Raw genomic sequence first — 27,384 nt, forward strand, 5'->3', positions numbered from 1 at the left:
TGACTCTTTTCGACCCCATGAATCACAGCACGCCAGGCCTCCCTGTCCATCACCAACTCCCCAAGTTCACTCAAACTCATGTCCATCAAGTCGGTGATGCCATCCCCTTCTCCTCCTGCCCCCAATCCCTTCCAGCCCAGTGAGTCAACTCTTCGCACGAGGTGGCCAAAGTATTGGAGTTTCAGCTTTAGCATCAGTCCTTCTAGTGAACAGCCAGGACTGATCTCCTTTAGAATGGACTGGTTGGATCTCCTTGCAGTCCAAGGGACTCTCAAGAGTCTTCTCCAGCACCACAGTTCAAAAGCATCAATTCTTCGGTGATCAGCTTTCTTCACAGTCCAACTCTTACATCTATACATGACCATGGGAAAAACCATAGCCTTAACTAGACAGACCTTGGTTGGCAAAGTAATGTCTGCTTTTTAATATGCTATCTAGGTTGGTCATAACTTTCCTTCCAAGGAGTAAGCGTCTTTTAATTTCATGACTGCAATCAGCATCCGCAGTGATTTTGGAGCCCCAAAAAATAAAGTCTGACACTGTTTCCACTGTTTTCCTTCATTACTCAGCAGTAATTATTGGGTAGAAGAAAAAAACTGCAATGTCTCCTGTTTCTTTGAAATTGTATAAACAGAAGCCTTCTTGACATGACACCTCAACTAAAATTTAGTAAGCGATGTTCCAGCACTCAAATATGTAAATCCATTTAGTTTGAGTAAATATCGAGTTACATTTATTTTTTAAGCACATTCCCCAGTATCTTAATAAAATTTTTTTTCTTTTTAAAAATTTATTTAATTGGAGGCTAATTACATTATTGTATTGGTTTTGCCATACATTGACATGAATCTGCCCCGGGTGTACATGTGTTCCCCATCTTCAACCCCCCTCCCACCTCCTTCAATAAAATTTAAACTGATTTCATTTATTGGTTCTATAACTTTAAAAGATAATCTACCATGAGTCCATCGGAGCATCATTTACATTGTTTATATCAAATAAGTTTAAATCTATGAATGTATAATGATACTAAACAATAAATACTATCATTGGTCATCTTTGGAGGATATTAGGGAACCAAAGCATTACTCTGAAAATCAGTAATTAGAGGGAAGAAATCAAACACTTATTCTGCCTTTCCATAAACAAATGTGCCTCAGGGCAACCAAATGGTTGATGAAGGAAAGTTTCTTTTTATATAAATAGCTGCTCAAATAATAGAAAAACGAAAGTCATTAAGAATAATGCTATTTTATCACTCTAAATTAGTTAATGGATTTAAGCAAAGATAAATTACTTCAAAAATCACAAAAAGAGAAACAAGGCAGGTTGCCTTCCGATAGATATACATATGATGTAGTCCTTTGAACCTGAATCTGATCAAGCCTCTTGATCTATTGATCTATTGGTCAATTTACAGAAAATACAATACAGAAAAGATGAAGGAATATATTAAATGACAACAACAGGTACAGTTGGCAAAATTCACACTGTGGAAATTATAGAACAGATGACTCAGTTTCTTGCACAAATAAATTGCAAGGAAAATAAACAGAGATGGATAAATTCAGACATAACATTACATAGTATTTTTAGACATTTTAAAATTTATGGGTGACAATATTTTCAATTTTATTTATGGGTGAAAATATTTTAAAATTTTAGTTATTTATTTATGGCTGCACTGGGTCTTTCCCTAGTTGTGGCGAGTGGGTGCTGTTCTCTTGCTGTGCACAGGCTTCTCCTTGTGTTGGCTTCTCTTGTTGCGGAGTATAGGCTCAGTAGTTATTGCTCACAGCATGGGTTCAGTATCAAGAGCCCATGGGCTTAGTTCTGGCATGTGGAATATTTCTAGACTGAAGATTGAATCCATGTCCCCTGCATTGGCATGATTCCCAACAACTGAACCAACCACCAGGGAAGTCCCGAGACAATACCTTAATTTTTCTTTTTAACTATTTGTGTTTGAGAGATTCTTCCTGTTGTTGTTCAGTCAATCTGTTGTGTCTGACTCTTTGTGATCCCATGGACTGCACCACGCCAGGACTCCCTGTCCCTTGCCATCTCCCGGAGTTTGCCCAAGTTCATGTTCATTGCATTGGTGATGCCGTCCAGCCAGCACATCTTCTGACGCCCTCTTATCCTTCTGCCCTCAATCTTTCCCATAATCAGGGACTTTTCCAATGTGTCGTCTGTTCACATCAGATGACCAAACTACTGGAGCTTCAACTTCAGCATCAGTCCTTCCAGTGAACATTCAGTATTGATATCCCTTAAGATTGACTGGTTTGATCTTGCTGTTCAAGGGACCCTCAGGAGTCCTCTCCAGCACCAGTTTGATGGCATCAGTTCTTTGGCATTCTGCCTTCTTTATAGTCCAGCTCTCAGAACTGTACGTGGCAGCTGGGAAGACCATAGCCTTGAAAATACAGACCTTTGTCGGCAAAGTAACATCTCTATTTTTCAACACACTGTCTAGGTTTGTCATCACTTTCCTGCCAAGAAGCAATCATCTTCTGATTTCATGGCTATAGTCATCCTCCACAGTGATTTTGGAGCCCAAGAAGAGGAGATCTGTCACTGCTTCCACCTTTTCCCCTTCTATTTGCCATGCAGTAATGGGGCCGGATGTCATATCTTAGTTGTTTTAATATTTAGTTTTAAGCTGGCTCTTTCACTCTCCTCCTTCACCCTCATCAAGAGGCTGTTTAGTCCCTCTTCACTTTCTGCCATTAGAGTGGGATCATCTGCATATCTAAAGTTGTTGATATTTTTCCCACCTATCTTGATTCCAGCTTAAAACTTGTCTAGCCTGGCACGTCTCGTGATGTACTCAGCATATAGGTTAAACAAACAGGTTGTCAGCAGACAGCCCTGTTATACTCCTTTCTTGATCTTGAACCAATCAGTTGTTCTATACAGGGTTCTAACTGTTGCTCCTTGACCTGTGTACAGATTTCTCAGGAGACAGGTAAGATGGTCTGGTATTCCCATCACTCTAAGAGCTTTCCACAGTCTGTCGTGATCCACGTAGTCAAAGGCTTTAGCGTAGTTGATAAAACAAAGAGATGTTTTTCAGAAATTCCCTTGCTTTCTCTATAATCCAGCGAATGTTGGCAATTTGATCTCTAGTTCCTCTTCCTTTCCTAAACCCAGGTTGGACATCTGGAAGTTCTTGATTCATGTAATGCTGAAGCCTAGCATCGAAAATTTTAAGCATGACCTTTCTAGCGTGGAGATGAGTGTAATTGTCTGATGGCTAGCACATTCTTTGGTACTGCCCTTCTTGGGAATTGGGGTGAAGATTGGCCTTTTCCAGAACTGTGACCACTGCTGGGTCTTTCAGATTTGCTGACATAATGAATATAAAACCTTGATGGCATCATTCTTTAGGGATTTGAATAGTTCTGCTGGAATTTCATCACATCAACTAGCTTTATTAACAGCAGTGCTTCTTAAGGCCCACTTGACTTTGCGCTCCAGAATGTCGAGATATTTCCTATCAACTTATTAACAAAGATTTAAGATAGAGATATAATCTATTTTTCTAATTTTTAAGCTATTGTTTCTCTTTTCTAGGGTAATATTAATAATAAAACCCTCAAGCTAGAAACCAGTCTCTCTTTCATTGAAGGAAGAGAAAAAGCAATCATGTAGAATTCTTTACATCCTGACCTAAGGACAGACAGCCTTTCCATTCTTACCCTGGAGTCCTATATTAGTTTGCTAGGGCTGCAATAACAAATAGTAGACTGGGTTGGCTTTAACAGTAGACATTTATTTTCTCACAGTTCTGGCGACTAGAAGTCCAAAATCAAGGTGCTGACAGGTCTGGAGTCTTCTGGAGATTTGCAAATCTCATCGTTTTGAAAATGGCCACCTTTTTCTTGTGTCCTCACATGGTCTTTTTCTCTAAATACATGTGTTCTGGGTATCTCTCTGAATGTCCAGTTTTTTTTTTTTTCTTGTAAGGACATCAGTCACATTAAATTAGGGCTGACCCCAATACCCTTATTTGAACTTAATCACCTCTTTAAAATTCTGTCTCTAATAAGTCACATTCTAAGTCATATTCAACATGAATTTTGCAGGGATGATTCAGCTGGTAACAAGGCCTTTCAAAATCTCACCATGTTCATTTGTAATATCAATGTCATGAGCATGTGTGCTAAGTCACTTCAGTTGTGTCTGGCTCTGCAATCCTATGGACTGACTGCAGCCCGCCAGGCTCCTCTGTCCATAGGATTCTCTAGGCAAGAGTACCAGAATGGGTTGCCATTTCCTTCTCCAGGGGATCTTCCTGACCCAGGAATCAAACCCATATCTCTTATGTCTCCTGCATTGGTAGGCAGGTTCTTTACCATGAATACCACCTGGGAAGCCATATTAACTGCTTAAAATGGTTTGAAATCTAGAAAAACTTCAGTGTTGATGCAAAAGCTAAGCCCTTGAAGCTCATGCAATTAATTACAAAACTACACTTTGCAAATAGTCTGTAGCCAAACATTTCTAATTATTGACTCTCACACCCTAATTCTCCAGACATGTGCCCTCCAATATGGCAGCCACATGTGGCCAGTGAACACTTGGAATGACTGGTCCAATCTGTCAGTCTAAATCACTGAATTTAAAGCGTTATTAAGGGAAAAACAAGTCAACTAAGTAATTTTTGTATTGATTACATGTGCAAATATTTTGGATATGTAGATTATTAATTTAATGTTTCTTTTTAAAATTATGGTTACTAAAAAAGTTTAAAATGACATTGTGGCTAGAATTGTATTTTATTGGTTGGTGCTTTCCCAAATGCAGGTATGTATCATCTGAATTAAGACTTGTTTTGAGTCTTTCTTAGACTTCCAATTTATAATTCATCACAAATCCCTTCTCTTTTCCCATCCCCACTAATTTACCTAGGGACAGAATTCTAGCACTTTATCCAGTCCTTAACACATATTTCAAACCTAAGAGATACTTGCCATTTGTTGGGAAGAAAATCTGTAATGCTAACTTAACAAATTCAACTGAAATGTTATTTATTGAAATTCCAAGTGATGAGTAATCCTATTGCCTTTCATCTTTCCCCTGAGATAATAAGAGTAGTTGACAAATATACTCTCACTTCTCACTTACTAGTAGTACTAAAAAGTTTTATGTTCTAATTTCACCAAAACACTAAAACTGAGATTATCAGGGTTTCTAAAAATTTTAAAGTGATTATTTTATGTACACATAGCTGCTAGATCCTATGGTGGGATATGTGTTTTGGTTTGTTTTTAAAAATGTTGATGAGTTGAGAGGAAAAACTACAGATAGTATTTGAAGATCAAGAATTTATCACTTTTTCAGGAACATAAAATATGATTAACATTCACACCTTTTAGAACTATTTATTTTCCATTTTAAAAATAGCATTGTTGGGTGTAATTTAAAGGAGTACTGGAACTTGAATCCCCAACAGGGACTGGCACATTTACAGACTGAAAGCATTTTAAAATTCCTGTTTGCTATACCGTGGTTTAAGCACTTTCATATAGCTGGAAAGTGGACAGGGGGAAAAAATGCTCAATTTTGCACAGTGAATGATTAAAGGAAAGATAAAAGCTAACAGCCCTGTTACTTAACCAATTTTTTAATTTTCAAAGCTAATTGGGCTATGTTAAACTACATGTCCCTCCCAGTTGGATCTACCTGATATATAGAAAAGCAAAAAGGAACCCTTCCTCCAAATCCTTAACCGCAAACTTTTATTGTTTATATTCATATAAGGGGGAAATATAAATAAGTTACATTGTTTCTCAAATACATTAAGTTCTATCATTAAAGTTTTTGACTTGTGAGTACTGTAACTCAAAGGATATAATTTTATATCCTAAGTATGATGTCAAGCATACCTTCTAAATTCCTTAAACTGAATAAGTTATACTTACCATCAACACTTAAGATGTAAAATTTTTCTCTAAAACTTGCATTTTATAGTTAAATCTGTAAAAAATCCTATTTTAGCAAGCTTGATTATATCAACTGTTAAAAACTTTATTTTACAAGCAATAGGAATTGGATCAAATAATTATTATAATCCAGAGGAATTATTTTATAACCATAGCAAATGCCATTATACACACTGCCAATACAGATTTAATAGACAATACTGAACTGTACAAGAGTTATTTATTTTTCCTTAATCTCAAAGCTATTTTAGTAATACAAAAAGCCATATTAACATTTCTCCATTAGAAAACAATGTGATGTACAAAACTTTGGATGAAAAGATATATGTCAAATTTCACTTAATCATTTGGTGGAAAATCCACCACTCCATTGATACCACCCAAAGTGTTTTAGGCAATGATTAAAATCAAAGTAAGCATCTTAATAAACTCCAGCTGTTAAAAAAAACAGACCTAGCAATATAGTTGGCTACATAGTATTTTTGACTACTCAGGGTTACTTTTTAAAATCCATTTTTTTTTTCTGAGTCCTACCACATACCAAGTGCTGTACTTGTCCAAGTAGGTATATGAGGAAAAGTTGGTAAGGTAGAAGACCCCATAAAGCAGTCCTTTGGTTACCATATTTGACTTTTAACTTTTAAACATCTTCCAAGATCAAGGAACCCCAACTAAAAGTACACACTCTTCCAAGTGTTATTTGATTTTATTAGTGGGGAGGGTGTTGGTAAAGAGGTCATGAACTATTATTTATAATCCATTATTCCAATTAAAAGCGCATGTCAGAAACTAATTTGTTATTTTTCTAATGAGTTTAAGATCTGGCATTCAGTTATTACCAACGTGGTTCACCCTACAAGGCACACTCCTCAAAAACAGCAAAGCAGGTATGCATAAATGCTTTTCTTTGCATTTAGTGAAGTAATATTTGATATCCATATTTATCTTAAAATTCAGTTTAAGGTCCAGTGAAGAAAATAAATCCAGTTAAGGGTGGTAAAGAGCAAAGAAGGTTAACTAGTAAATTATTATTATACAAAGAAATTTTATTCTCTATCTTTTCCTTTGAATAACAAGATACTAACACACTATTTTCATTAAAAAAAAAAATGCTTGCAACTATTGAACTGAGGCAAGTACAAAGGCCCATAAACCAACAGTATCGTCCATTCATCACCATTACTTCTTTACATTAAGCTTGTTGTCCTAAAGTATAATGCATACTCTAAGCTATAACTTGGAAATTAGCCAAGCACTAAGCAATTACAATGGCAGGTAAAACACCATCAGTTTTTAAAACACTTTCGGTCACTTTTCGTGACCCACCTCCAGTTTGAATTGAATATATTCTCAGTATAAATTTGTTTTGGGATCTGCATGACCAAAAAAAATGTAATTTTATGACATTTTCACATAAGACATTTAAATAGTCTTCAATTCATACCAATTTTGTATTAAATGATTTATCCTGACATGCTATATATAACTACAATAAAAATAACTTCAATTTTTAAAGAAAACTAAATGCAGATAAATGTTAACAAATTTGACATGGAATGTTGTAAGATATTCCTGTACGTAATCTGATACTACTGATTATAAATTTACAAGTTTGAAAAACTTCAGATTAAAAACCACAAGAAAATTTACTCTTGATGGCATGCAAGATCTTTTTCAAAATAAAACCAGGACTTCAAAGTCTCAGTATTTTATCAGAACATAAAGAAACACAACAAATTTGTACATTTTATTCACATTTATTTTTCGCTTTTAGTGTGCTCACAGAAAATTAGAACACCTTAAGCAGGAGTTTAATAGCAATTTTTGTAAGCAAAGTTACATTCCATCTCTAAGTCAAATTGGTCAAAGCTTCTCCAGTATTTACAAAACATGATAGACAAGATGCTACACAAAACCATTGCATCTGAAGATTTTTTTCCTTATTCTCAAAGACGACTGGAAAAGAAAGCATTGTCTGCTGTAATCAAAAACATACCACAGTATAAACAGTAACCATTCCACTTATCACAGCTTGGTTGAGTTTAAAATTTGTGTTTAAAAGGTCCAAGATGACTGCAGTTTTACAAAAATGGGCAGGGTGGAAAGTTGCAAACTTCATGTGCTTCTGGATATCAAGATTTGTTTTTATACAATAGTCACAGTTAAAAACACCCTGCTGGTAATACATAATTACACTTTATTAAGGTCATAAACCAGCAATAAACAATAAAGCCTATACAACTTGTAGTTCTACTTAATCACTGACTGGTACAGCTAACATGAGATAAGTGAAAAGTTCCTATGGTTTAAATGAACTCCTAAGACTATGATCTTTTTAAAAATCTGGGTATCGGTGTTGTTTTTTTTTTCTTCTCTTTCCTTCTTAGTCAAGACTTGTAGTGTTGTAAACCTGCCTCACAAAATACATCGTAATAACTTTTCTTAAAAAAAAAAAAAAAAAGACTAAGCCTTTACACCATCATTTCTAGTGGTACATTATCTTGGCAACGTTATGCACCACTTAAATTTCTCCATGGTGGCCCCTATCACTTCTTCTGATATCCCTTTTTGACCCACCCATCTCCTTCATATATGGGCATGTCCATAGATTGACAAAGAAAGTTTACAATTTTGAATAAAGATGCAAAGTATGCAAAAAACATTAATACTGATGCAAAAAATAAAAATAAAAGAGAAACAAGGCAGAGGAAGGTATTTAAGCTCTCCTCGACCTGTTGGAATGGTGGTAACAGAATGATCTGAGATGGGATCTGTGGGGATTGGGTTAAAAACAAAATTTGTTGTTTCAAAAAAAGTAAAATAAAAAAAGACATCTTTAAAATCAATCCCTGGTTGTAGACAAGTTCTCCAAAACCAGTACCTGGCACCACTCCAACAAACAAACGGGGGGAGAAAAGTTCTTCGATTATCTCAAAAAATCTTGCCCTTTTACTCGGCTGCCTCCGCTGGGGGCGCTTCTGGACTGCACTCGGGCTGGGCCTCCTGTGACGGGGCTGCGCAGGCTGACGACGCCGGGGCGGCCGCCGCCTCCTCCGCGGGGGCCGCCTCCTGCTCCGCGGGCACGCCGGGCCCTGCGGCCGAGGGCGCCTCGCAGCCGGCCGCGCTGGCCCCGGCCTCTTCTGCCTTCTCCTCAGCCTTGCTGGGCTCCTCGACGGCCTTCGCCTCCTCGCCGGCGGGCGGCTTCTCGGGCGCGACGGCAGCCTCCTCGGGCTTGGCCTCCTGCGGGTCGCCCCCCGCCGCCCCCTCCTCGCCCGCGGCCGCCTCCTCGCCCGGCGCCGCCGCCGGCTCCCCGGGGGCCGCACCCGCCTCGCCGGCGGCCGCAGCGGCGCCCCCAGAGGCCTCGTCCTTGCCGCCTTCGGCGGAGGCGCCGGCGGCCCCTTCGGCCTCACCGCCGTCTCCTGCCTCCTTCTTGTTCTTCTTGAAGGAGAAGCCGCTCAGCTTGAAAGACTTCTTGAAGGAAAAGCGCTTCTTTTTTTTTTTCGGGGTCTCGTTGCTGGGCGAGGGCGTGGCCCCGTCCTCAGCCTTCGGCGAAGACGTCGAGGAGGCGGCCGAGGCGGCCTCCCCCTCGGCGGCCGTGGGTGAGCCGGGCTCGGCGGCCTCGCCCTCCACGGGGGCCTCCTTCTCCGCGGGGCTGGCCCCGGCGTCGGGGGCCGCGGCGGCCGGCTCATCTTTCTCGGCCGCGGCGGGCGACACCGCCCCGCTCCCGGCGGCCGCGGGCTCCTCCTTGTCGGCAGCCGGGGCGCTGCCGTTGGCCTGCAGCTCCTCCTTGGCGCCGGGCTCGGCGGCCGCGGGAGAAGCGTCGCCGTTTACCTTCACGTGGCCATTTTCCTGCGGGGCAAAGAAAGCGGGAGGTCACTGAGGGGCCCCGGGCCTGTCATCGCCGCCCCCACTTCTGGACCGGGAGGGTCCACCATCCCTCCGGGCCCCTCAGGTTTTGCGGATCCTCTCCCTTATGGGGAGGCGGGCTTGGATGCCCAGACGAGAGGTCCTCGAAGACCTGGGGGCAGTGGTGTTTGGAGTGCCTAAAAGCACTGCGGGGGCCTCGACCATGCAACAAATCCCGAGGCCTTGAGAGTCCGAAACGTGGAAAGCAAAGGGGAACCCATTCTAACCTTCGCCTCACGGGCTTTAGGATGAGAGTCATGTAATAAATGATATACCAAACGCCCGTTGGAAGGAGACAGACACAGAACCACAGCCAGTGATCTGTGCCTAGGTTACACGTCCCCCTTTCTCCCTAAACTCTAAACGCCTCTTCAAAACACCAAGAACTCCCAGGGGGTATCCCAGCGTTCTAGCCCGAAGCGCCTGGACTGAGCGCGCAAAGGCCCTACGCCCCAAAGACCTGGGGTCGGCAGGGGGCGCTGCGCCTCCACCAGCTGACCTTGGCGCAGGCAGGCGCGGAGGGGCGGGGCCGCCGGGCCACCCCGCCCTGCCCGGTCCGGCCCTGCCCGCTGGCCGAGGCGCCCCCGAGCCCGGATAGCGCAGCCCAGAGTCCGCAAACAAAGCTCAGGTGGCATCCTGGTCGGCATAAAACCAACAAGACAGGGGGAAAACCATTATTTCAGAGCTCTTGTCTCTGCTTCCACGCCCACCTTTGCCTGTGATTCTGCGAAGCCCGGGCGCGCCCCGGCAGCTCATTTTGCATTTTTAACGGGTTCAAAGCCTCTTGGCAGAGTCTGCCTTTCCTATTAGGTTAGGGCAGGCGAAGCAACACGGCCTCTGCTCTAGGAAAAGAGGCGTGGTGGTTGCCCGGTGTTTGTGAAGCAGCCACCCTTGGCCGAACTCTCGCGCCCACCCAACTGTGGCCATCTGCCTGGGTTCGGGCAGCGCCGGGGCAGCCCCCGCAGAGGTCCAGGCGCCACGCACACCAACAATCTCGACTGAAACACACGAACTGCCTTCTGTTGACCATCTGGACAGGTTCTTCAAGGACCCACAGTCTTCCCACCCTGGGGAGACCATTTAAAAGTCAGATGGGTGTGTAATTCCACAGACAACTACGAATAAAGACTTAGAACAGTGAGAAAAGCCCATCGAAAGGTAGTGAAACCTGCCCATCAAAAGGTAGTGAAACCTGCCCACCTCCAGCCAGCCAGCAACCTTTCCAAGAACCCAGGTCACGCCACCTCGGTATACAATAAGACAGCTCTCCTTCCCTCCTCAGCCTTTCTTCACCGCCATCCCTTCTGCGCTCCCCCCACCCTTCTCTGCCCGCACACAATCACACCAGAAATCCTGAAGGCGACCCAGTCTCGACAACAAACACGAGAGCCACCCAAACACCTTTGTGCCCACCAAGCACAAATGGAACCTGGGTGGGGGTGGGGGTGGGGGTGTGGGGTAGCACCTAGCTAGTAAGGTTCTGCCAAGCTCCAAACACGCCATTTTAAACCATTTATCACTTCTTTCCTCCCGTCTACACAAGAATTCGCCAGGATTCTCTGGGAAACATTACTTTGGGAGTCAGGGGAGACCCCCACCTATGAGAAATTGACAATTGAAAGCTATCGATTTCCATTCAACTTTCAGACTGGAATCTGGCCACGCTTCTCTCCGCCGAATGCGCCTCGGGCACGACCAAGGAGGGAAGGGGAAGAGCCGGGACTAGCGAAAGACACCAAATAAATGACCAGAACCACAGGTAGAATTTACCTGCCCATTCGCTTTAGAAGGCGACGAGGCCACAGCCGCCTCCCCGGGCCTCTCCGCGGTGGCTTCTCCCTTCGCGGCGGTCTTGGAGAACTGGGCACCCATGCTGGCTTCTTCAACAAAGAAACTCAACAGATCCAAGGGGGGAACAAAGAGCTTCGGGTTGGTGTAACGACGGGGCAAGCGGCAGCAGCAGCGGCAGCAGCAGCACACACACCGGAGGGAGGGGGGAGTGGGGGTGGTGAAGAGGACAGAAGAGAACCGATTAAATACACGCCGGATAAAAAAATTTTAGTCGTAGAGATCAAAAAGCAGCAGCGCAGGAGGGAGGGGAAAAGGGTGGAAAAGTCGAGCACAAAAAAAGGAGCCCAAGTGTAGTTTTTTTAAAAAAAGAAGTAATAAAAAAATCCCAGATTTGTAGCCGCACTGTAGACAAGAGGAAAATGGAGAAATCTCCCTGGTTGCTAATAAGATGCGGGGTCCAACGCCCAAGTGCACAGATGAATGGGCTCGCGGGCGCTGACGCGGCCCCCGCGCTCGCCGGCCAATCCGCGCGCCGCACACAAAGCAGGGGGCGGGGCCTGCGCGCCCGGCGAACAATGGAGCCGCGCTTTGCAAACGGTTTGAAAATCAGCCTCAGACCGAGAATTAATGTCCTCCAAATAAATAAATCAATTAAAAAATACATGCCTTTCGCCTCCCTCTGCTTGAAAATAATAATGCAGTACTGGATTGGCTTGCTTTGTTTGTAATTAATTAACGCGGGGGGGCGGGTACTTGTGATGAGGGCGGAGAAAGCGTTAACTTGACTCGCTTTGGTTCTAGTCGGTCTATAACCGTGTCCGTCTCCTTCCACTCCCTCCCCTCCCCCATCTTTCCGTGTGTTTATGTGTATGTGTGTGTATGTACGCAAGTTTTTAAGACAATGGTTGGGATTTGGGTGCAGCATGTTTTCTGTATCTGTTCTATATAGGTTTCACAGATCTTGCACTGGGTTTGTTCTTCTAACTGTTGCAAATGTGAAATCGCCCCAAATCGAAAGGTATTTAACCAAGAAGATCGAATTTCATCAAGAGATCGCTAGTTAAAATTAGGTCTGTAGGCCAGATGTGGAAAATGCAAAACCAGCAAGCAGACGAAGCCACGCTCCCTTCTCTATCCCACATTGACATGAAATAAAATATTTCGATATTGGCCTCCGCGCTCATCAACCCTCGCCCCTCCCCCATCCCCTACTAGTGATTACCCCCCCCCACAACAATATAAAGTGAGAATCATGAACAAAAGATCGAAAAGGCTTGCATTTTATCACTGTATGAAATGACGGTTTTCCTCTATGGTGAAATGAGACACAGTCTAGAGTGTGCGAATCCATATTTACAGTTGGGATGCGATTCGCGTCGCTATGAATCTTTTTCAGTCTACTGCCAGGATCAGATGGACTCTTTTTCTGAACGTGTGTGAATGTGCAAGCAAGCGAGTGGGCTCCTAGAAGGAAGGGAGGCAGCAGCGATGAAATTCTGAACAACCGGATTGATTATTACAATTTCTAAGGAGAAATTACATATTGAGAAATAGCAAGAAGATCCATGAACGCTCCAAGCCTAACTTGGGTTAGAGAAAAAGCTTCTATAAGGAAACCCAGGGTATCTCCAATTGCACCTCTTGTCGCGGAAATACCAGACGCTATTTGTGCGTGAAAGACAGCACGCTGATTTAAATAATGGAGGGGGAGAAGGTAGGGGCAAAAATCAAGGATACATACACTTATACATACTCTTATAAGCATTCTCCTACCACCTACATTTTTGCTCCCAAAGTTTTCACTCGTGTCCAAATCAAACTACCTTTTTTCGTTTACATTTAGTGATCCTGAAAAGAATAACCTTTCGTTTATGGAGGTGAGAAGCAGTCGAAAGAATGGTTCATTTCTCCTGGTGCTGGCTCTGAATTCTCAAACAGTTTTATTTTTCTGCTCATTGTAGGGAAATGGGTCACACTCTAGAGTGAAAAAGACGGTTGGTTCAAGCCAATAACTCTTTGTTCAAGTATTGCTTTGAAAGTCACCAAGTCGCAGATCTTTACAAGCTTAGTCTTCCCACTGTCCACTACTGCAGATGCATCATTATTCCATCACGAAGTCATACTCCCCTGAGCCGACGTTAAGGCGTTTCCGTCGAGGTGTATCTTGCCAAACATGTTATCACCCTTAAGGGAGTCCGCTGGCCTAGGACCCCAGCCGACGCGATGGATACGAATCCCTTGTAACAGCGGAGCTCCAACTCGAAAAGCAAACTGGTAGATTCAAAAACCACCATCCAGGCGATTCTCAATACAGCTCTTTCAAACCGTTGATATCCACCCACCCCCAACATGAATCGTGCCCCTTTCTTCTTCATCTCCCTCCTGGTTAAACTTGGGGTGATTGCTAGCTAGCTGTCGGATTTTTTCCAGACGTGTTCTTAGCCCTCCATTTGGGGGCTGCTTTTATTGCTCCTTTGTTACCAGGCTGCCGTGTAGCTTTCCCCCCTTTTCTTTCTCGAATGCCTATTTGCCTAGTATCGGCTTGTCTCCTTGACAACGGCCGGGGAAGATTCGGAGCCCAGGGCGGGGGGAGGGGGAAGGGGCGGAGCCGGCGAGAGGGTGGGCAGGGAGGTGGCAGAAGGGAAAGAGGTGCAGAGCGAGAGACAGGGAGACAGACAGCGAGGCAGATGGCCGCGCGAGGGGCGGGGCCCAGGCGGGGCGCGGGGGGACCCCGAGCGTCGCGACAGCGACGGAGCCAATCGATTCCCTCAGCTGCACCGGGGCTGGAAAACAAGTGTAAACACGTAGATTCCCTCGCCGGGAGCGGTCGGGTAATTTAGTGTAGAAAAGAGTTTTCTTCAGATAGGAAAGCGCATTTTTAGCGCAGGTTGGAAAGCCGACAGGCCCCGGTAGCTGGCAGGGGGAGGCAGTGTGCGGGACGCTGCGGGGGTGGCGGTTGCTGAGCGCTGCGCCAGGGTCTCCTCAGACTACCCCGGCATCGGGCCAGACAGGGGGTGGGGTGGGGGGAAGCCCGGAATGTTCGAGGGGGTGAAGGCGGAGTTTGGGTGAGGAAGGAAGGGCTGGGAAATGGGAAGAGGTCGCTCTGTCTCGGAAACTACATAATGGCTGGGAAGGACTGCCAAACAAGACTGAAACCGGTAGGAAGTTGTACAATGTAAGTACACAGTTCCTCAGGAGTTTGGTGTTCACACACACACACAGCTAAATGTTTCAAATCCACCTCTAAGTAAAAAAAAGAGATAATTTATATGAATAAGACTAAGGAACCCAAGTGGTCATAGTGAAAATGTCAAACTGGTAACCAACTAACTAGGAGTACAAATTCTTTATTTGCATTTTTAAACCACACTCTAGGATATTTCTAAGATGTTAACGATCTGTATATAGTTTTCTCTAGAAGAAGAATGCTTTATTTTATTTAAGATATCTCAGTTATTTTTTTCTCTTATGTTAGTAGAAGGAATTTTTAGAGATGGTTCCACACATTCTTGAGGGACCACTGTATGCTGCACATACTGATGTAGGCCTTGTTTTCCCATTAGTGAACAAGACAGAGGAAGTTCCTGGCTTCAAGGTGCTTACTTCCCACACTGTCCCCTCACCACCTCCCCCTCAACCCTCCGATGCTTGCGATGCTTGCAGGTTCGTAGTTCCTCACAACGTATTGAACCCTTGCTCCCTGTAGTGGAAGGGCAGAGTCTTAAACAATGGTTTTGTTGTTGTTGAGTTGCTAAGTCACTTCCAACTCTTTGCAACCCCATGGACTGCGGAATGCTAGGCTTCCCTGTCCTTCACTATTTTCCTGAGTTTGCTCAAACTCATGTCCATGATGCCATCCAAGCATCTCATCCTCTGTAGGCCACTTCTCCTCCTGCCCTCAATCTTTCCTAGCATCAGGGTGTTTTCCACTGAGTCAGTTCTTCGCATCAGGTAGCCAAAGTATTAGAGCTTCAGCATCAGTCCTTCCAATGAATATTCAGGGTTTATTTCCTTTAGGATTGACTGGTTTGATCTTCTTGCTATCCAAGATACTTTAAAGAGTCTTCACCAGCACCACAGTCCGAAAACATTAATCCTTTGGCACTCAGCTGCCTTTATAGTCTGACTGTACTACCAAGGAATTCCCAAGGAGCTTGCATTTTAGTAGATAGTGTGCTGTAGAGTGTAGAGGAAGTGGATTATCTAGTTTCATCTCGTCTCTTACCAGATGAAGAAACAGTCCCAGATATTGTCAGTTGGTAGAACCAGGAATAGAGTTCACTGCCTTGATGATTCTAAGTCTCCAGCTTCTTCCACTACTTCTGGTGCTTACCTTCTTTTGATTCCACAGATTTATTGGTAGGTTGCTTATTAATTCCCAAATTACTCAATTCAGCTCCTGCTGAGTACCTGGAAGGTGCTAGACATCAGTTGACACCCCTGACACCAGGGAAGAGGATGAACATGTCTGTCCTCACTTGTAACTTCTGCTTCACATTGTTATCTCGTAAAACTTCTTAGAATATGAAGAAAGAGAACAAAGAATGGGATTATGTGTGGTTAAAAAAGAATAAAAAAGATGAGGGCCACTTTCTCGATTCCAAATTAAATATACCTTTTTCATTTGACCTTCATTCAGCATTCATTCAACATTCATTCATTCAGAAAATACAAGATCCCACTGTATTTATGGTGTTATGCTCCATTTTTCATCTTACATTTTATATTATCTGAACTTTAACTCCACATAAGTTTGGAGTATAGCGTGGAGCAAAGCAGACACAGCCTCTCATTCATTCAATAGGTATTTTTTGAGTTCCTATCACGTGCTAGGCATGTGAAACATATCAGTGAACAAAAGAGACAAGAAATCTTGATTGAGCTTACATTTTAGACTTAGTTCAGTTCAGTTCAGTCGCTCAGTCGTGTCCGACTCTTTGCAACCCCATGAATCACAGCACGCCAGGCCTCCCTGTCCATCACCAACTCCCGGAGTTCACTCAAACTCATGTCCATCGAGTTGGTGATGCCATCCAGCCATCTCTTTCTCTGTCATCCCCTTCTCCTCCCGCCCCCAATCCCTCCCAACATCAGTCTTTTCCAGTGAGTCAACTCGTCCCATGAGGTGGCCAAAGTATTGGAGTTTCAGCTTTAGCATCAGTCCTTCCAATGAACACCCAGGATTGATCTCCTTTAGAATGAACTGGTTGGATCTCCTTGCAGTCCAAGGGACTCTCAAGAGTCTTTTCCAACACCACAGTTCAGAAGCATCAATTCTTCAGCAATCAGCTTTCTTCACAGTCCAACTCTCACATCCATATATGACCACTGGAAAAACCATAGCCTTGACTGGATGGACCTTTGTTGGCTGGAATGGTTTTCCATTTCCTTTTCCAGTGAAAGAGAAGAGTGAAAAAGCTAGGTTGATACTCAGCATTCAAAAAACTAAGATCATGGCAGCCTGTTCCATCACTTCATGGCAACTAGATGGGGGGAAAAGCGGAAACAGTGACACATTTTATTTTCTTGGACTTCAAAATCACTGCAGACAGTGACTGTAGTCATGAAATTAGAAGACACTTGCTCCTGGAAGAAAAGCTATGACAACCCTAAACAGTGTTACTAAAAAGTAGAGACATCACTTTGCCAACAAAGGTCTACATAGTCAAAGCTAGGTTTTTTTCCAGTAGTCATGTACAGATGTGAGAGTTGGATCATAAAGAAGGCTGGGCACTGAAGAATTGATACCTTCGAATTGTGGTGCTATAGAGTACTTTTGAGAGTCCCTTGGACAGCAAGGAGATAAAACCAGTCAATCCTAAAAGAAATCAACCTGAATATTCATTGGAAGGACTGAGGCTGAAGCTCCAATTCTCTGGTCACCTGATGGGAAGGGCTGACTCATTGGAAAAGACCCTAATGCTGGGAAAAACTGAGGGCAGGAAGAAGGTGACAGAGGATGAGATTGTTGGATGGCATCACCAACATTGCTAGATGGCATCAGTGAGCAAACTGGGAGGTAGTGAAGGACAGGGGAACCTGATGTGCTGCAGTCCATGGGGTTGCAAAGAGTTGGACATGACTTAAGTGAAGAAGTTGTTCAGTCGTGTCTGACTCTTAGTGACCCCATGGACTGTAGCCTACCACACTCATCCATTCATGGGATTTTCCAGGAAAGAGTACTGGAGTGGGTTGCCATTTCCTTCTCAGAGGATCTTCCTGACCCAGGGATCAAACCTGGGTCTCCCACATTGTAGGCAAATGCTTTACTGTCTGAGCCAAAAGGGAGGTCTTAGCGACTGAACAATAACAACAAGCAGATTAGATGCAATACAAGCAGTACATTAAGTGTTGGGAAGGGGGTGGGTCTGGAACAAAGTAAGGGGGATGTGAGTGCAGGTTTGAAATTCTATATAGGAGGGCAGGAAAGACCTTACTCCCTGAGAAGATAAACTTGGAGCAGATTTGAAGTGAGGGAATTGAAAAGGTGCGACTGAACTGAACTGAACTGAACCTAACAAGAGAAGTAAAAATTGAACAAAAAGATCACAAATAGGTAAGTGATTATAAATAATAATTTATAATTATTATAAATTATTATTGTGCTCTGAAGGAAAATTTGGGTTCTATAAGATGGTTTAGTTTAGTTAAGAGGGTTTAAGAAGGCCACTTAAAAGTAGGAAACCTAAAGAGGAAACCTAAAGTATAAGTAGATGGGGAAAGTAGATAGTGGAAACAGTGTCAGACTTTATTTTTGGGGGCTCCAAAATCACTGCGGTTGCTGATTGCAGCCATGAAATTAAAAGACGCTTATTCCTTGGAAGGAAAGTTATGACCAACCTAGATGGCATATTAAAAAGCAGAGATATGACTTTGCCAACAAAGATCCGTCTAGTCAAGGCTATGGTTTTTCCAGTGGTCATGTATGGATGTGAGAATTGGACTGTGAACAAAGCTGATCACCAAAGAATTGATGCTTTTGAACTGTGGTGCTGGAGAAGACTCTTGAGAGTCCCTTGGACTGCAAGGATATTCAACCAGTCCATTCTAAAGGAGATCAGTCCTGGGTGTTCATTGGAAGAACTGATGCTAAAGCTGAAACTCCAATACTTTGGCCAGAGGATGAGATGGCTGGATGGCATCACCAACTCCATGGACATGAGTTTGAGTGAACTCGGGGAGTTGGTGATGGACAGGGAGGCCTGGTGTGCTGTGATTCATGGGGTCGCAAAGAGTTGGACACGACTGAGCGACTGAACTGAACTGAACTGAACTGAAAGTATAAGTAGACATTAGCCTGGTAAAGAGGTGGAGGCTTGTGTTCCGATGGAGGAAAGCCCCTGAGGAAGGAAGATTTGGGGGGAAGGTCAAGAGATTGGTTTGGACATGTTTTTGGATGCCTTTAAAATATCTTAGTGGAAGAGTTAAATGTGCAGATGTAAAAGTCTGGAGCTCAGAGTTTGGTCTGGAATGTAAATAGAGATATGTGGTCATTCCATATGTAAATACTTTCTGAAGCCAAGTCATGAGAGTACACAAAGAGAGTTCAGAAGCACACCCTACATACCTTCTGCCTTAAGAGACTGGGTAGATATTTGTCAGTTATACCTTAATAAAGCATAGCATAATATAACACAGTAATAAATAATTAAACAGTAAAAACAAAAAGAGAGTGAGGCTGGGTAGAAAAGAAGGCTAGCTGGCAAAGAAGACTGAGAAGGATCCTCTAAGGAGGAGACAGAAAACCAGAAGAGCGTGGGGTCTGGATAATCAGTGAAGACAGTGTCTCAGAGAGTGGTTAGTTTTGTCAAATGCTGGAAGTCAAATAGACTGAAAAGTTTCCATTGGTTGTTGCCGCTTACAGAACAGTATTCTGTGTGCAGAATATGGAAGTTACTAGTTACGGGCTGCAGAGCAGTTTTTATCTTACATTAAAAGTGGAATACAGATTTAGTATGTTGAAGAGTCAGTGGGAGGTAAAGAAGATGACGATATAAATGGTCTCTTCTTTATGAAGTTTGACTGGGTAAAGGATGCAGATAGACAGGGCAATAGCTGTAAAGGGATGATAGAATATTTTTTGTTTGGATTTGAGTTGTCTTGGATGGAAGATAATAAAGTTGACTGTTCTGAAAATTAATCCAGTAAAAGGGAAATGTAACCAATATAACATTGAAAAGGAATAATGAATGGAATGAGGCCCCTGAGAATGCAGGGGGGGATGGAGATGTAGGGCACGTGCTGAGATACTGAATTTTGAAAGACACTGCTCCTTTCCTGTGACAGGGGAAGAAGAGGATGGTCAAGATTGACTCCCAGGGAGATGAGAGAGTTTCCTTTTGATGGTTTCTACTTGCCTTTGAAATTCATCAGCTAAAGGTGAAGAAGAGAAGTTTGAGTTTGATTATGTTACAGAAGGTAGGAAATAGTAATTGGGAAGCACAGGATTGAGACTTTGGGGTATAGTAAGATTTTAAAGCAATAATGAATGCCCATTTGATGTTGATAAATTCCAACGATGATTACTCAGTATATCAGAGTTTCTTTCTTGGTATAAACTCTTTAAAAGAAAATTATTTCATTTTGGCTGTGCTGGGTCTTTGTTGCTGCATGCAGACTTTCCCTAGTTGCAACGAGCAGGGGCTACTCTAGTTGTGGTGAGCAGGCTTCTCATTGTGGTGGCTTCTTTTGTTGCAGAGCACAGGCTCTAGGGCGTGTGGGCTTCAGTAGTTGAGACTCCTGGACTCTAGAGCACAGGCTCGATAGTTGTGGCACACGGGTTTAGCTGCTCTGCGGCATGTGGGATCTTCCTAGATCACGGATCAAATCTCTGTCTCCTGCATTGGCGTTCTTTACCACTGAGCCACCAGGGAAGCCCTCATATAAACTCCTAACTGAATAGTCGTATTTATTACAATCCTCTTTAAGAGTACCAGCTATTTACTTTCCCAGCTTATACCCAATTTTTTAAAAGTATAGTTGATTTACAATGTTGTATCACTTACTGCTTTACATCAAAGTGACTGTTATACACACACACACACACATACATATACACACACACAGTCTTGTTCATATTCTTTTTTGTATGGTTTATCCCAGGATATTGAATATAGTTCCCTGTGCTGTATAGTGCAGCAACTTGTGGTTTATCCATTCTATATATACCAGTTTGAATTTGCTAATGTCAAACTCACAGTGCAGCCCTCTCCAACCTTGCTACACCCTTGGCTAACACGAGTCTATTCTGTGTCCCTGATTCTGTTTCTGTTTCATAGATAGGTTCATTTGTGTCATAGTTTAGGTTGCACATATAAGTGATATCATGTGGTATTTGTCTTTCTGACTTACTTTACTTAGCATGATATTCTCTAGTTGCATCCAGGTTGCTGCAAGTGGCATTATTTCATTCTTTTTGTGGTTGAATAGTATCCATTGTATATATGCACCACATCACTATCCATTCATCTGTCGATGGACATTTATGTTGTTTCCATGTCTTGGCCATTGTGAATAGTGCTGCTACTAGTTGTATTATGCCTGTACCATCAGTATCTGCACAGAAGCATAGATTAAACTGATGGCTTTTATAAAGCTCTTTCAGTTAATCCTGTATGGTTTTGTACAGATATGTATAAACAGAATGGAGTAGGGAAAAGAACCTACTAGGTGCCAGGTACTATACTGTGTGAGCTTGTGCTGGGCTTCTGTCACCCTTACAGCAGACCCATGGACTTGAATGATTATCCCCATTTTACAGATTCGGAAATTGATGTTCAGTAAGACTTGGAAAGTGAAATTCAACTACTGTGTTAACCATTGTCTGTTGAGGGCTATCTGATTTTAGGAATCTAATAAAATTTCAAATGATATTAATAGCACAATGGAATCTCATAGTAGGGGGTTCACTAATTTTTTGATAGGTTAACTTATATGCAGAGTACATCATGAGGAACGCTGGGCTGGAAGAAGCACAAGCTGGAATCAAGATTGCCGGGAGAAATATCAATAACCTCAGATATGCAGATGACACCACCACCCTTATGGCAGAAAGTGAAGAGGAACTCAAAGGCCTCTTGATGAAAGTGAAAGAGGAGAGTGAAAAGGTTGGCTTGAAGCTCAACATTCAGAAAACAAAGATCATGGCATCTGGTCCCATCACTTCATGGGAAATAGATGGAAAAACAGTGGAAACAGTGTCAGACTTTGTTTTTTTGGGCTCCAAAATCACTGCAGATGCTGATTGCAGCCATGAAATTAAAAGACGCTTGCTCCTTGGAAGGAAAGTTATGACCAACCTTGATAGTATATTAAAAAGCAGAGACATTACTTTGCCAACCAAGGTCCGTCTAGTCAAGGCAATGGTTTTTCCCGTGGTCATGTATGGATGTGAGAGTTGGACTGTGAAGAAAGCTGATCGCCGAAGAATCGATGCTTTTGAACTGTGGTGTTGGAGAAGACTCTTGAGAGTCCGTTATACTGCAAGGAGATCCAACCAGTCCATTCTAAAGGAGATCAATCCTGGGTGTTCATTGGAGGGACTGATGCTAAAGCTGAAACTCCAATACTTTGGCCACCTCATGCGACGAGTTGACTCACTGGAAAAGACTCTGATGCTGGGAAAGGTTGGGGGCGGGAGGAGAAGGGGACGACGGAGAATGAGATGGCTGGATGGCATCACCGACTCTGTGGACATGAGTTTGAGTGTACTCCGGGAGTTGGTGATGGACAGGGAGGCCTGGCGTGCTGTGATTCATGGGGTCGCGGAGAGTCGGACACGACTGAGCGACTGAACTGAACTGAACTGAACCATGTACTGAAACTTTAAACTTCGCTTTCGTGTTCTTTATTAACTATCCAGTAACACTCAAATAGAAAGATACTTTCATGGTTGGGAAATATCAGTGTCACTGGTTATCTGATCTGAAGACTCAAGGATTAACACACCTACAAAAGGAATGAAGTTTCTGGAATGTTAGATTCCCCTCCAGATACTTAGGTGATTACTACAAAACCACTGGAAGCTTGAGTATGTTTCTGATTACTGCTCTTCAGGCATATTGATTAACTTAACAAGATTTTTTATATTTGAAAAACTTACCGAAGGGTAAGATAGATTCTAGGTGATAGAAAGATTAAAAAAAAAAAAGGAAGAAAACAAAATTTTAAAGAAAAAGTTTTTGCCAGAAATTTTGAATCAAAGCTTATCTACCGTAGCATTTTCTAGAAGTTACAGTATTTACCCTTCAAGGGACAGGCTGAAAATATTCCATGTCAGCTTTTGAAAGACCTGAGTTAGAAGGGAGAGATAAACAGGCAAGTAAATAAAGAAAGGCAATCAAAGTTAACATTAAGAGAATCAGGTTCCTAGTCTTACAGAGTTATCTAATTAACTAGTTAGCCAGGAGGGACAGTAGAAAATTCACATGGAAAAAAGTTGACTCTTCAGTGTGATAGCATAGGAACCATGTAAAGATTAGTTTTTCATTGTTATTTTAAAGACATAAATACTTTCTGATATTAAAAAGTAGCTTAAATTCCTGGCTAGAATGAGATACTTAAACTATTCTATGGCTCAAGAAATTAAATTATAAAATTATATTAAATATCTTTATTACAAATAATAATGGTGTCTTTAAAAAATGATATGTTAACCTTTAGAAATCACTTGTTTCAATCAATAAATTGACAAGTTTTTATTAAGCTACTGCTAAACCAGACCTCTGTAAGACCCCTTCCATGTAATGGACATTTCAGTGTCTTCAGTGCTTTGCTGGGCTTTCTGATGGAATGATTGGGAAGGATGCTGACATTCATTTGCTCAACTGGTATTTATTAAGCTTCTTTACACCAGACAGTGGTAATAGCACTTTGCCTATGATAGCTCACCGAATCCCCAGAGGTTATGTAATATGGTTAAATTTTTGTTGCTTATAAGTGGTCTGGGCTGGATTGGGTTGTGAATTCAGCTCTTGGTGGTTCCAAAGCTTCTGGCACTGTTTCCCTGGATACCATGCTGTCTTAGAGTAAGAATTTTATGGGATGTTTCCAGTTCTGGAAGTTATAAAAATGCCCAAGAGACACTAAAAATTAACCAAAAGACATTAAAGTTCATTTATGCATTGTGAGAATAATACTTAGGGCCGGGTATAAAATGAAAATTAGTACTCAAAAAATCACACAAACACACACACACACACTCACACACATTCAGAATCTGACAGATCAGATTCTTGAACCTGGCACCATCCTTAGAAACTTTATCCATAATATAATTATTACAGAGTAGATATTGGTATAATTAAATTGAAACATGGTTAAGGTGCACTCAGAACTTACCTTTATCTTTTCTGGAGACAAAAATGTGAGTCTGGCTGAGGGCAGAGTGAAGCCATTGGAATGTAGGTAAAATAGAGTGTAGAACTCAAGAAAGGAAGTTACTGTTGTGAAGGAAATCAAGATATGAGATGTGTCTGGGAGCTGAGACCAGAGATGAGAAGGTGCAGACCTTCACAGCACCACTGTGAGAAGTCTGTGAGCATTCCTGGGAAGAAAGAAAATTGCAACAGAGAATGTAGGGGTGATAAGAATGGGGTATTCTTCCATTAAGTTGCAGTTGAAATTTGATGTACATTTTGGTTGTATGTGCTGCGTTGCTCGGTCGTGTCTGTTTGCGATCCCATGGACTGTGGCCCCCCGCCAGGCTCCTCTGTCCATGGAATTTTCCAGGCAAGAATACTGGAATGGGTTGCTATTTCCTCCTCCAGGGGATCTTCCTGACCTAGGGATCCTACCCATGTGTCCTGTGTCTCCTGCACTGGCAGGCAGATTCTTTACCATTGTGTCACCTGGGAAGCCTTTTTGGTTATACAGTAGGTTTTAAAATGTAAAGCAGTATTATGTGTATTTCATTTAATACAGTAAATTCAGGCATCAGTTAATTCCCATTTATAAGAAAGCTGAATAATTTGCCTGAAGTCCTGAGCATGGCTGCTCACACCAGCCAGTATCTTGTGGTCAGCTGGGACAGGCAGGGACTGTCTCAGTGGCCCTTCCTGCTGTCTCTGCCCTTGTGTAGCATTTTTCCACTCCCATTCCACCTTAATAACAAGAGAGTCATGCCACATTTCAATTGATTTTGAGTTTTATTCTCATTGCTTCAAATATTACTTCTATGCTGCTGCTGCTGCTGCTGCTGCTACTGCTGCTACTGCTAAGTCACTTCAGTCGTGTCCGACTCTGTGTGACCCCATAGACGGAAGCCCACCAGGCTCCCCCGTCCCTGGGATTCTCCAGGCAAGAACACTGGAGTGGGTTGCCATTTCCTTCTCCAATGTGTGAAAGTGAAAGTGAAGTCGCTCAGTCGTGTCTGACCCTTAGCGACCCCATGGACTACAGCCTACCAGGCTCCTCCATCCATGGGATTTTCTAGGCAATTGTACTGGAGTGGCTTGCCATTGCCTTCTCCGACTTCTATGCTAGTGACGTTAAAATCAGAAATTCCTGTCCGAACTGCTACCCCACATTCCTGATCTGTATTTTCTCCTGTATCATTACTGATATGGGCATTGCTGTGGATATTTCTCACCACTCCCTCAAACTCAGGTTATCATTTCCCACCTAAACCAGCATCACATTATGAAAGGATTTCTTTAGTTTTCTTGAAGACATTTTTGACTCATTCCTCTCCTTCACTTTCCAGGCTAAGAATAGAACCATACATAAGACCTTCTTCAAGATTCAGTATGACCAAACTAGTCTTCTACCAATTAGAATTAAAAACTAAAATTACTGGTTCCAAGTATGTTCCATACTTCTTCAAGATTCAGTATGACCAAACTAGTCTTCTACCAATTAGAATTAAAAACTAAAACTACTGGCTGAGTCCCTTTCCTGTTCATCTGAAATTATCACAATGTTGTAATTGGCTATATCACAATACAGAATAAAAAGTTAAAAAAAAACAAAAAACTAAAACAAACTAACCATCTAAAACAAGACCTGAAGCTTTTACGTGTTTGGTCAGCCCATAAACTTCTCTTTCCATCTCTACTATCTTTCTTTCACATTTTGGACACAGTTTTCCTATGTTGACTATTCTCTCTTTAAAATTACTATTCATTAGCCTTTATAAAATATAAAAATAATTCAGTAACAAGGAAAGTACTGGGATTTTCATTGTATAATTTATTGAAACACAGAATACCCCATAGATCATCATTCTCAAGTTATGTTGATTTTTTTCCTTTCAAACATCTTTCATATTTTCTCAATATGTGATAAAACTGATATCAAGATTTTTAATGCGTCTGCCTAAATTACATCATTGCTAGTTTCTCCCCTTTGTAGGACAGTCTCTGCTACAAATATCTCCCTTCTACCTCCATTGATCAAAAACTGACTTTCAGTTACCCAGGACCTAAGCCTCCCTGTGTGACTTCCAAAATACTTTATAATCTGCTGCAAATCTCCAGTCAGAGGATAGTTTGAGCCAATTCATTAAACTCTTCTCTATGATTGTTTCATCTGCCTCCTGGCAAAGAACTAGTAATTATGAGTTTTTAGTATAGCCCCATTAAATATTCTTTGTGGAGAGAAGGTTGAAGAACTTCTTCAAGGTATCTCATAATTTAAATCAATTTAGGAAGCAGTTCTCCATTGCTTTCTCTTTTTAGGGATGAAAAAAGAGCAGATTTCAAGGGGATAGTAGACTGATCTCTGTTTTTGATAAAGAGAGTCCTGACTTTGAACTTCTCATGTCCTTTTCTAGTCTCATACGTTTGCCCCAACCACAAGAACAATTGTACCAGAAGGGGCAAAATGTCCCCCTAAGAGGGGGAGAAGAGAAAACAGCAGCTAAAAAAAATCATAGACATTGCCTTCTGATTATATGGACAAGACCAGTTTTTCCTTCTTCATGAAAAAATTTTTTATGTCTGTAACATTTCTTTTTCTCACACTGACACTTAATTTCCTTGGCTGGATCTCTTTTTTTTTCTGCATTGTTTCTTAAATGTCCCAAGTACTTTTAGTGAAATTAAACTACACAATGTCCATTAATTGACTAAAACAGGTAATAATTCTCCCTATATTCTTTTTTTAAAAATTAACTAATTTATTTTAATTGGAGGCTAATTACTTTACAATATTGTAGTGGTTTTTGCCATACATTGACATGAATCAACCATTGGTATACATGTGTTCCCCATCCTGAACCCCCCTTTCACCTCCCTCCCTATCCCATCCCTCAGGGTCATCCCAGTGCACCGGCCCTGAGCACCTTGTCTCATGCATTGAACCTGGACTGGCGATCTGTTTCACATATGATAATACACGTATTTCAATGGTATTTTCTCAAATCATTCCACCCTTGCCTTCTCCCACAGAGTCCAAAAGACTGTTCTTTATACCTGTGTCTCTTTTGCTGTCTTGCATATAGGGTCATCGTTACCACCTTTCTAAATTTCATATATATGTGTTAGTATACTGTATTGGTGTTTTTCTTTCTGACTTATTTCACTCTGTATCAGTTCAGATCAGTTCAGTTCAGTTCATTCGTTCAGTCGTGTCCGACTCTTTGCGACCCCATGAATCACAGCACGCCAGGCCTCCCTGTCTATCACCAACTCCCGGAGTTCACTCAAACTCATGTCCACAGAGTCGGTGATGCCATCCAGCCATCTCATTCTCTGTCGTCCCCGTCTCTTCCCACCCCCAATCCCTCCCAGCATCAGAG

At 42.3% G+C, this 27,384-nt stretch overlaps 1 protein-coding gene across 1 annotated transcript; it reads right to left on the reverse strand.

Moving 5' to 3' along the window:
• Positions 1-7,688: 7,688 nt before the first annotated feature.
• On the reverse strand, positions 7,689-12,131 carry MARCKS (myristoylated alanine rich protein kinase C substrate). Its single transcript, XM_055433375.2, has 2 exons — positions 11,628-12,131; positions 7,689-9,800 (listed from the first exon to the last, which is right to left on the reverse strand). The coding sequence occupies exons 1-2, from the start codon at positions 11,727-11,729 to the stop codon at positions 8,901-8,903; spliced, it is 1,002 nt and encodes a 333-aa protein (XP_055289350.2). The 5' UTR covers positions 11,730-12,131; the 3' UTR covers positions 7,689-8,900.
• Positions 12,132-27,384: the final 15,253 nt, after the last annotated feature.

The sequence above is a fragment of the Moschus berezovskii genome, chromosome 10, assembly GCF_049115385.1.
Source record: "Moschus berezovskii isolate FMDL1 chromosome 10, NW_MosBer_1.0, whole genome shotgun sequence".
NCBI classification, from domain to species: domain Eukaryota; kingdom Metazoa; phylum Chordata; class Mammalia; order Artiodactyla; family Moschidae; genus Moschus; species Moschus berezovskii.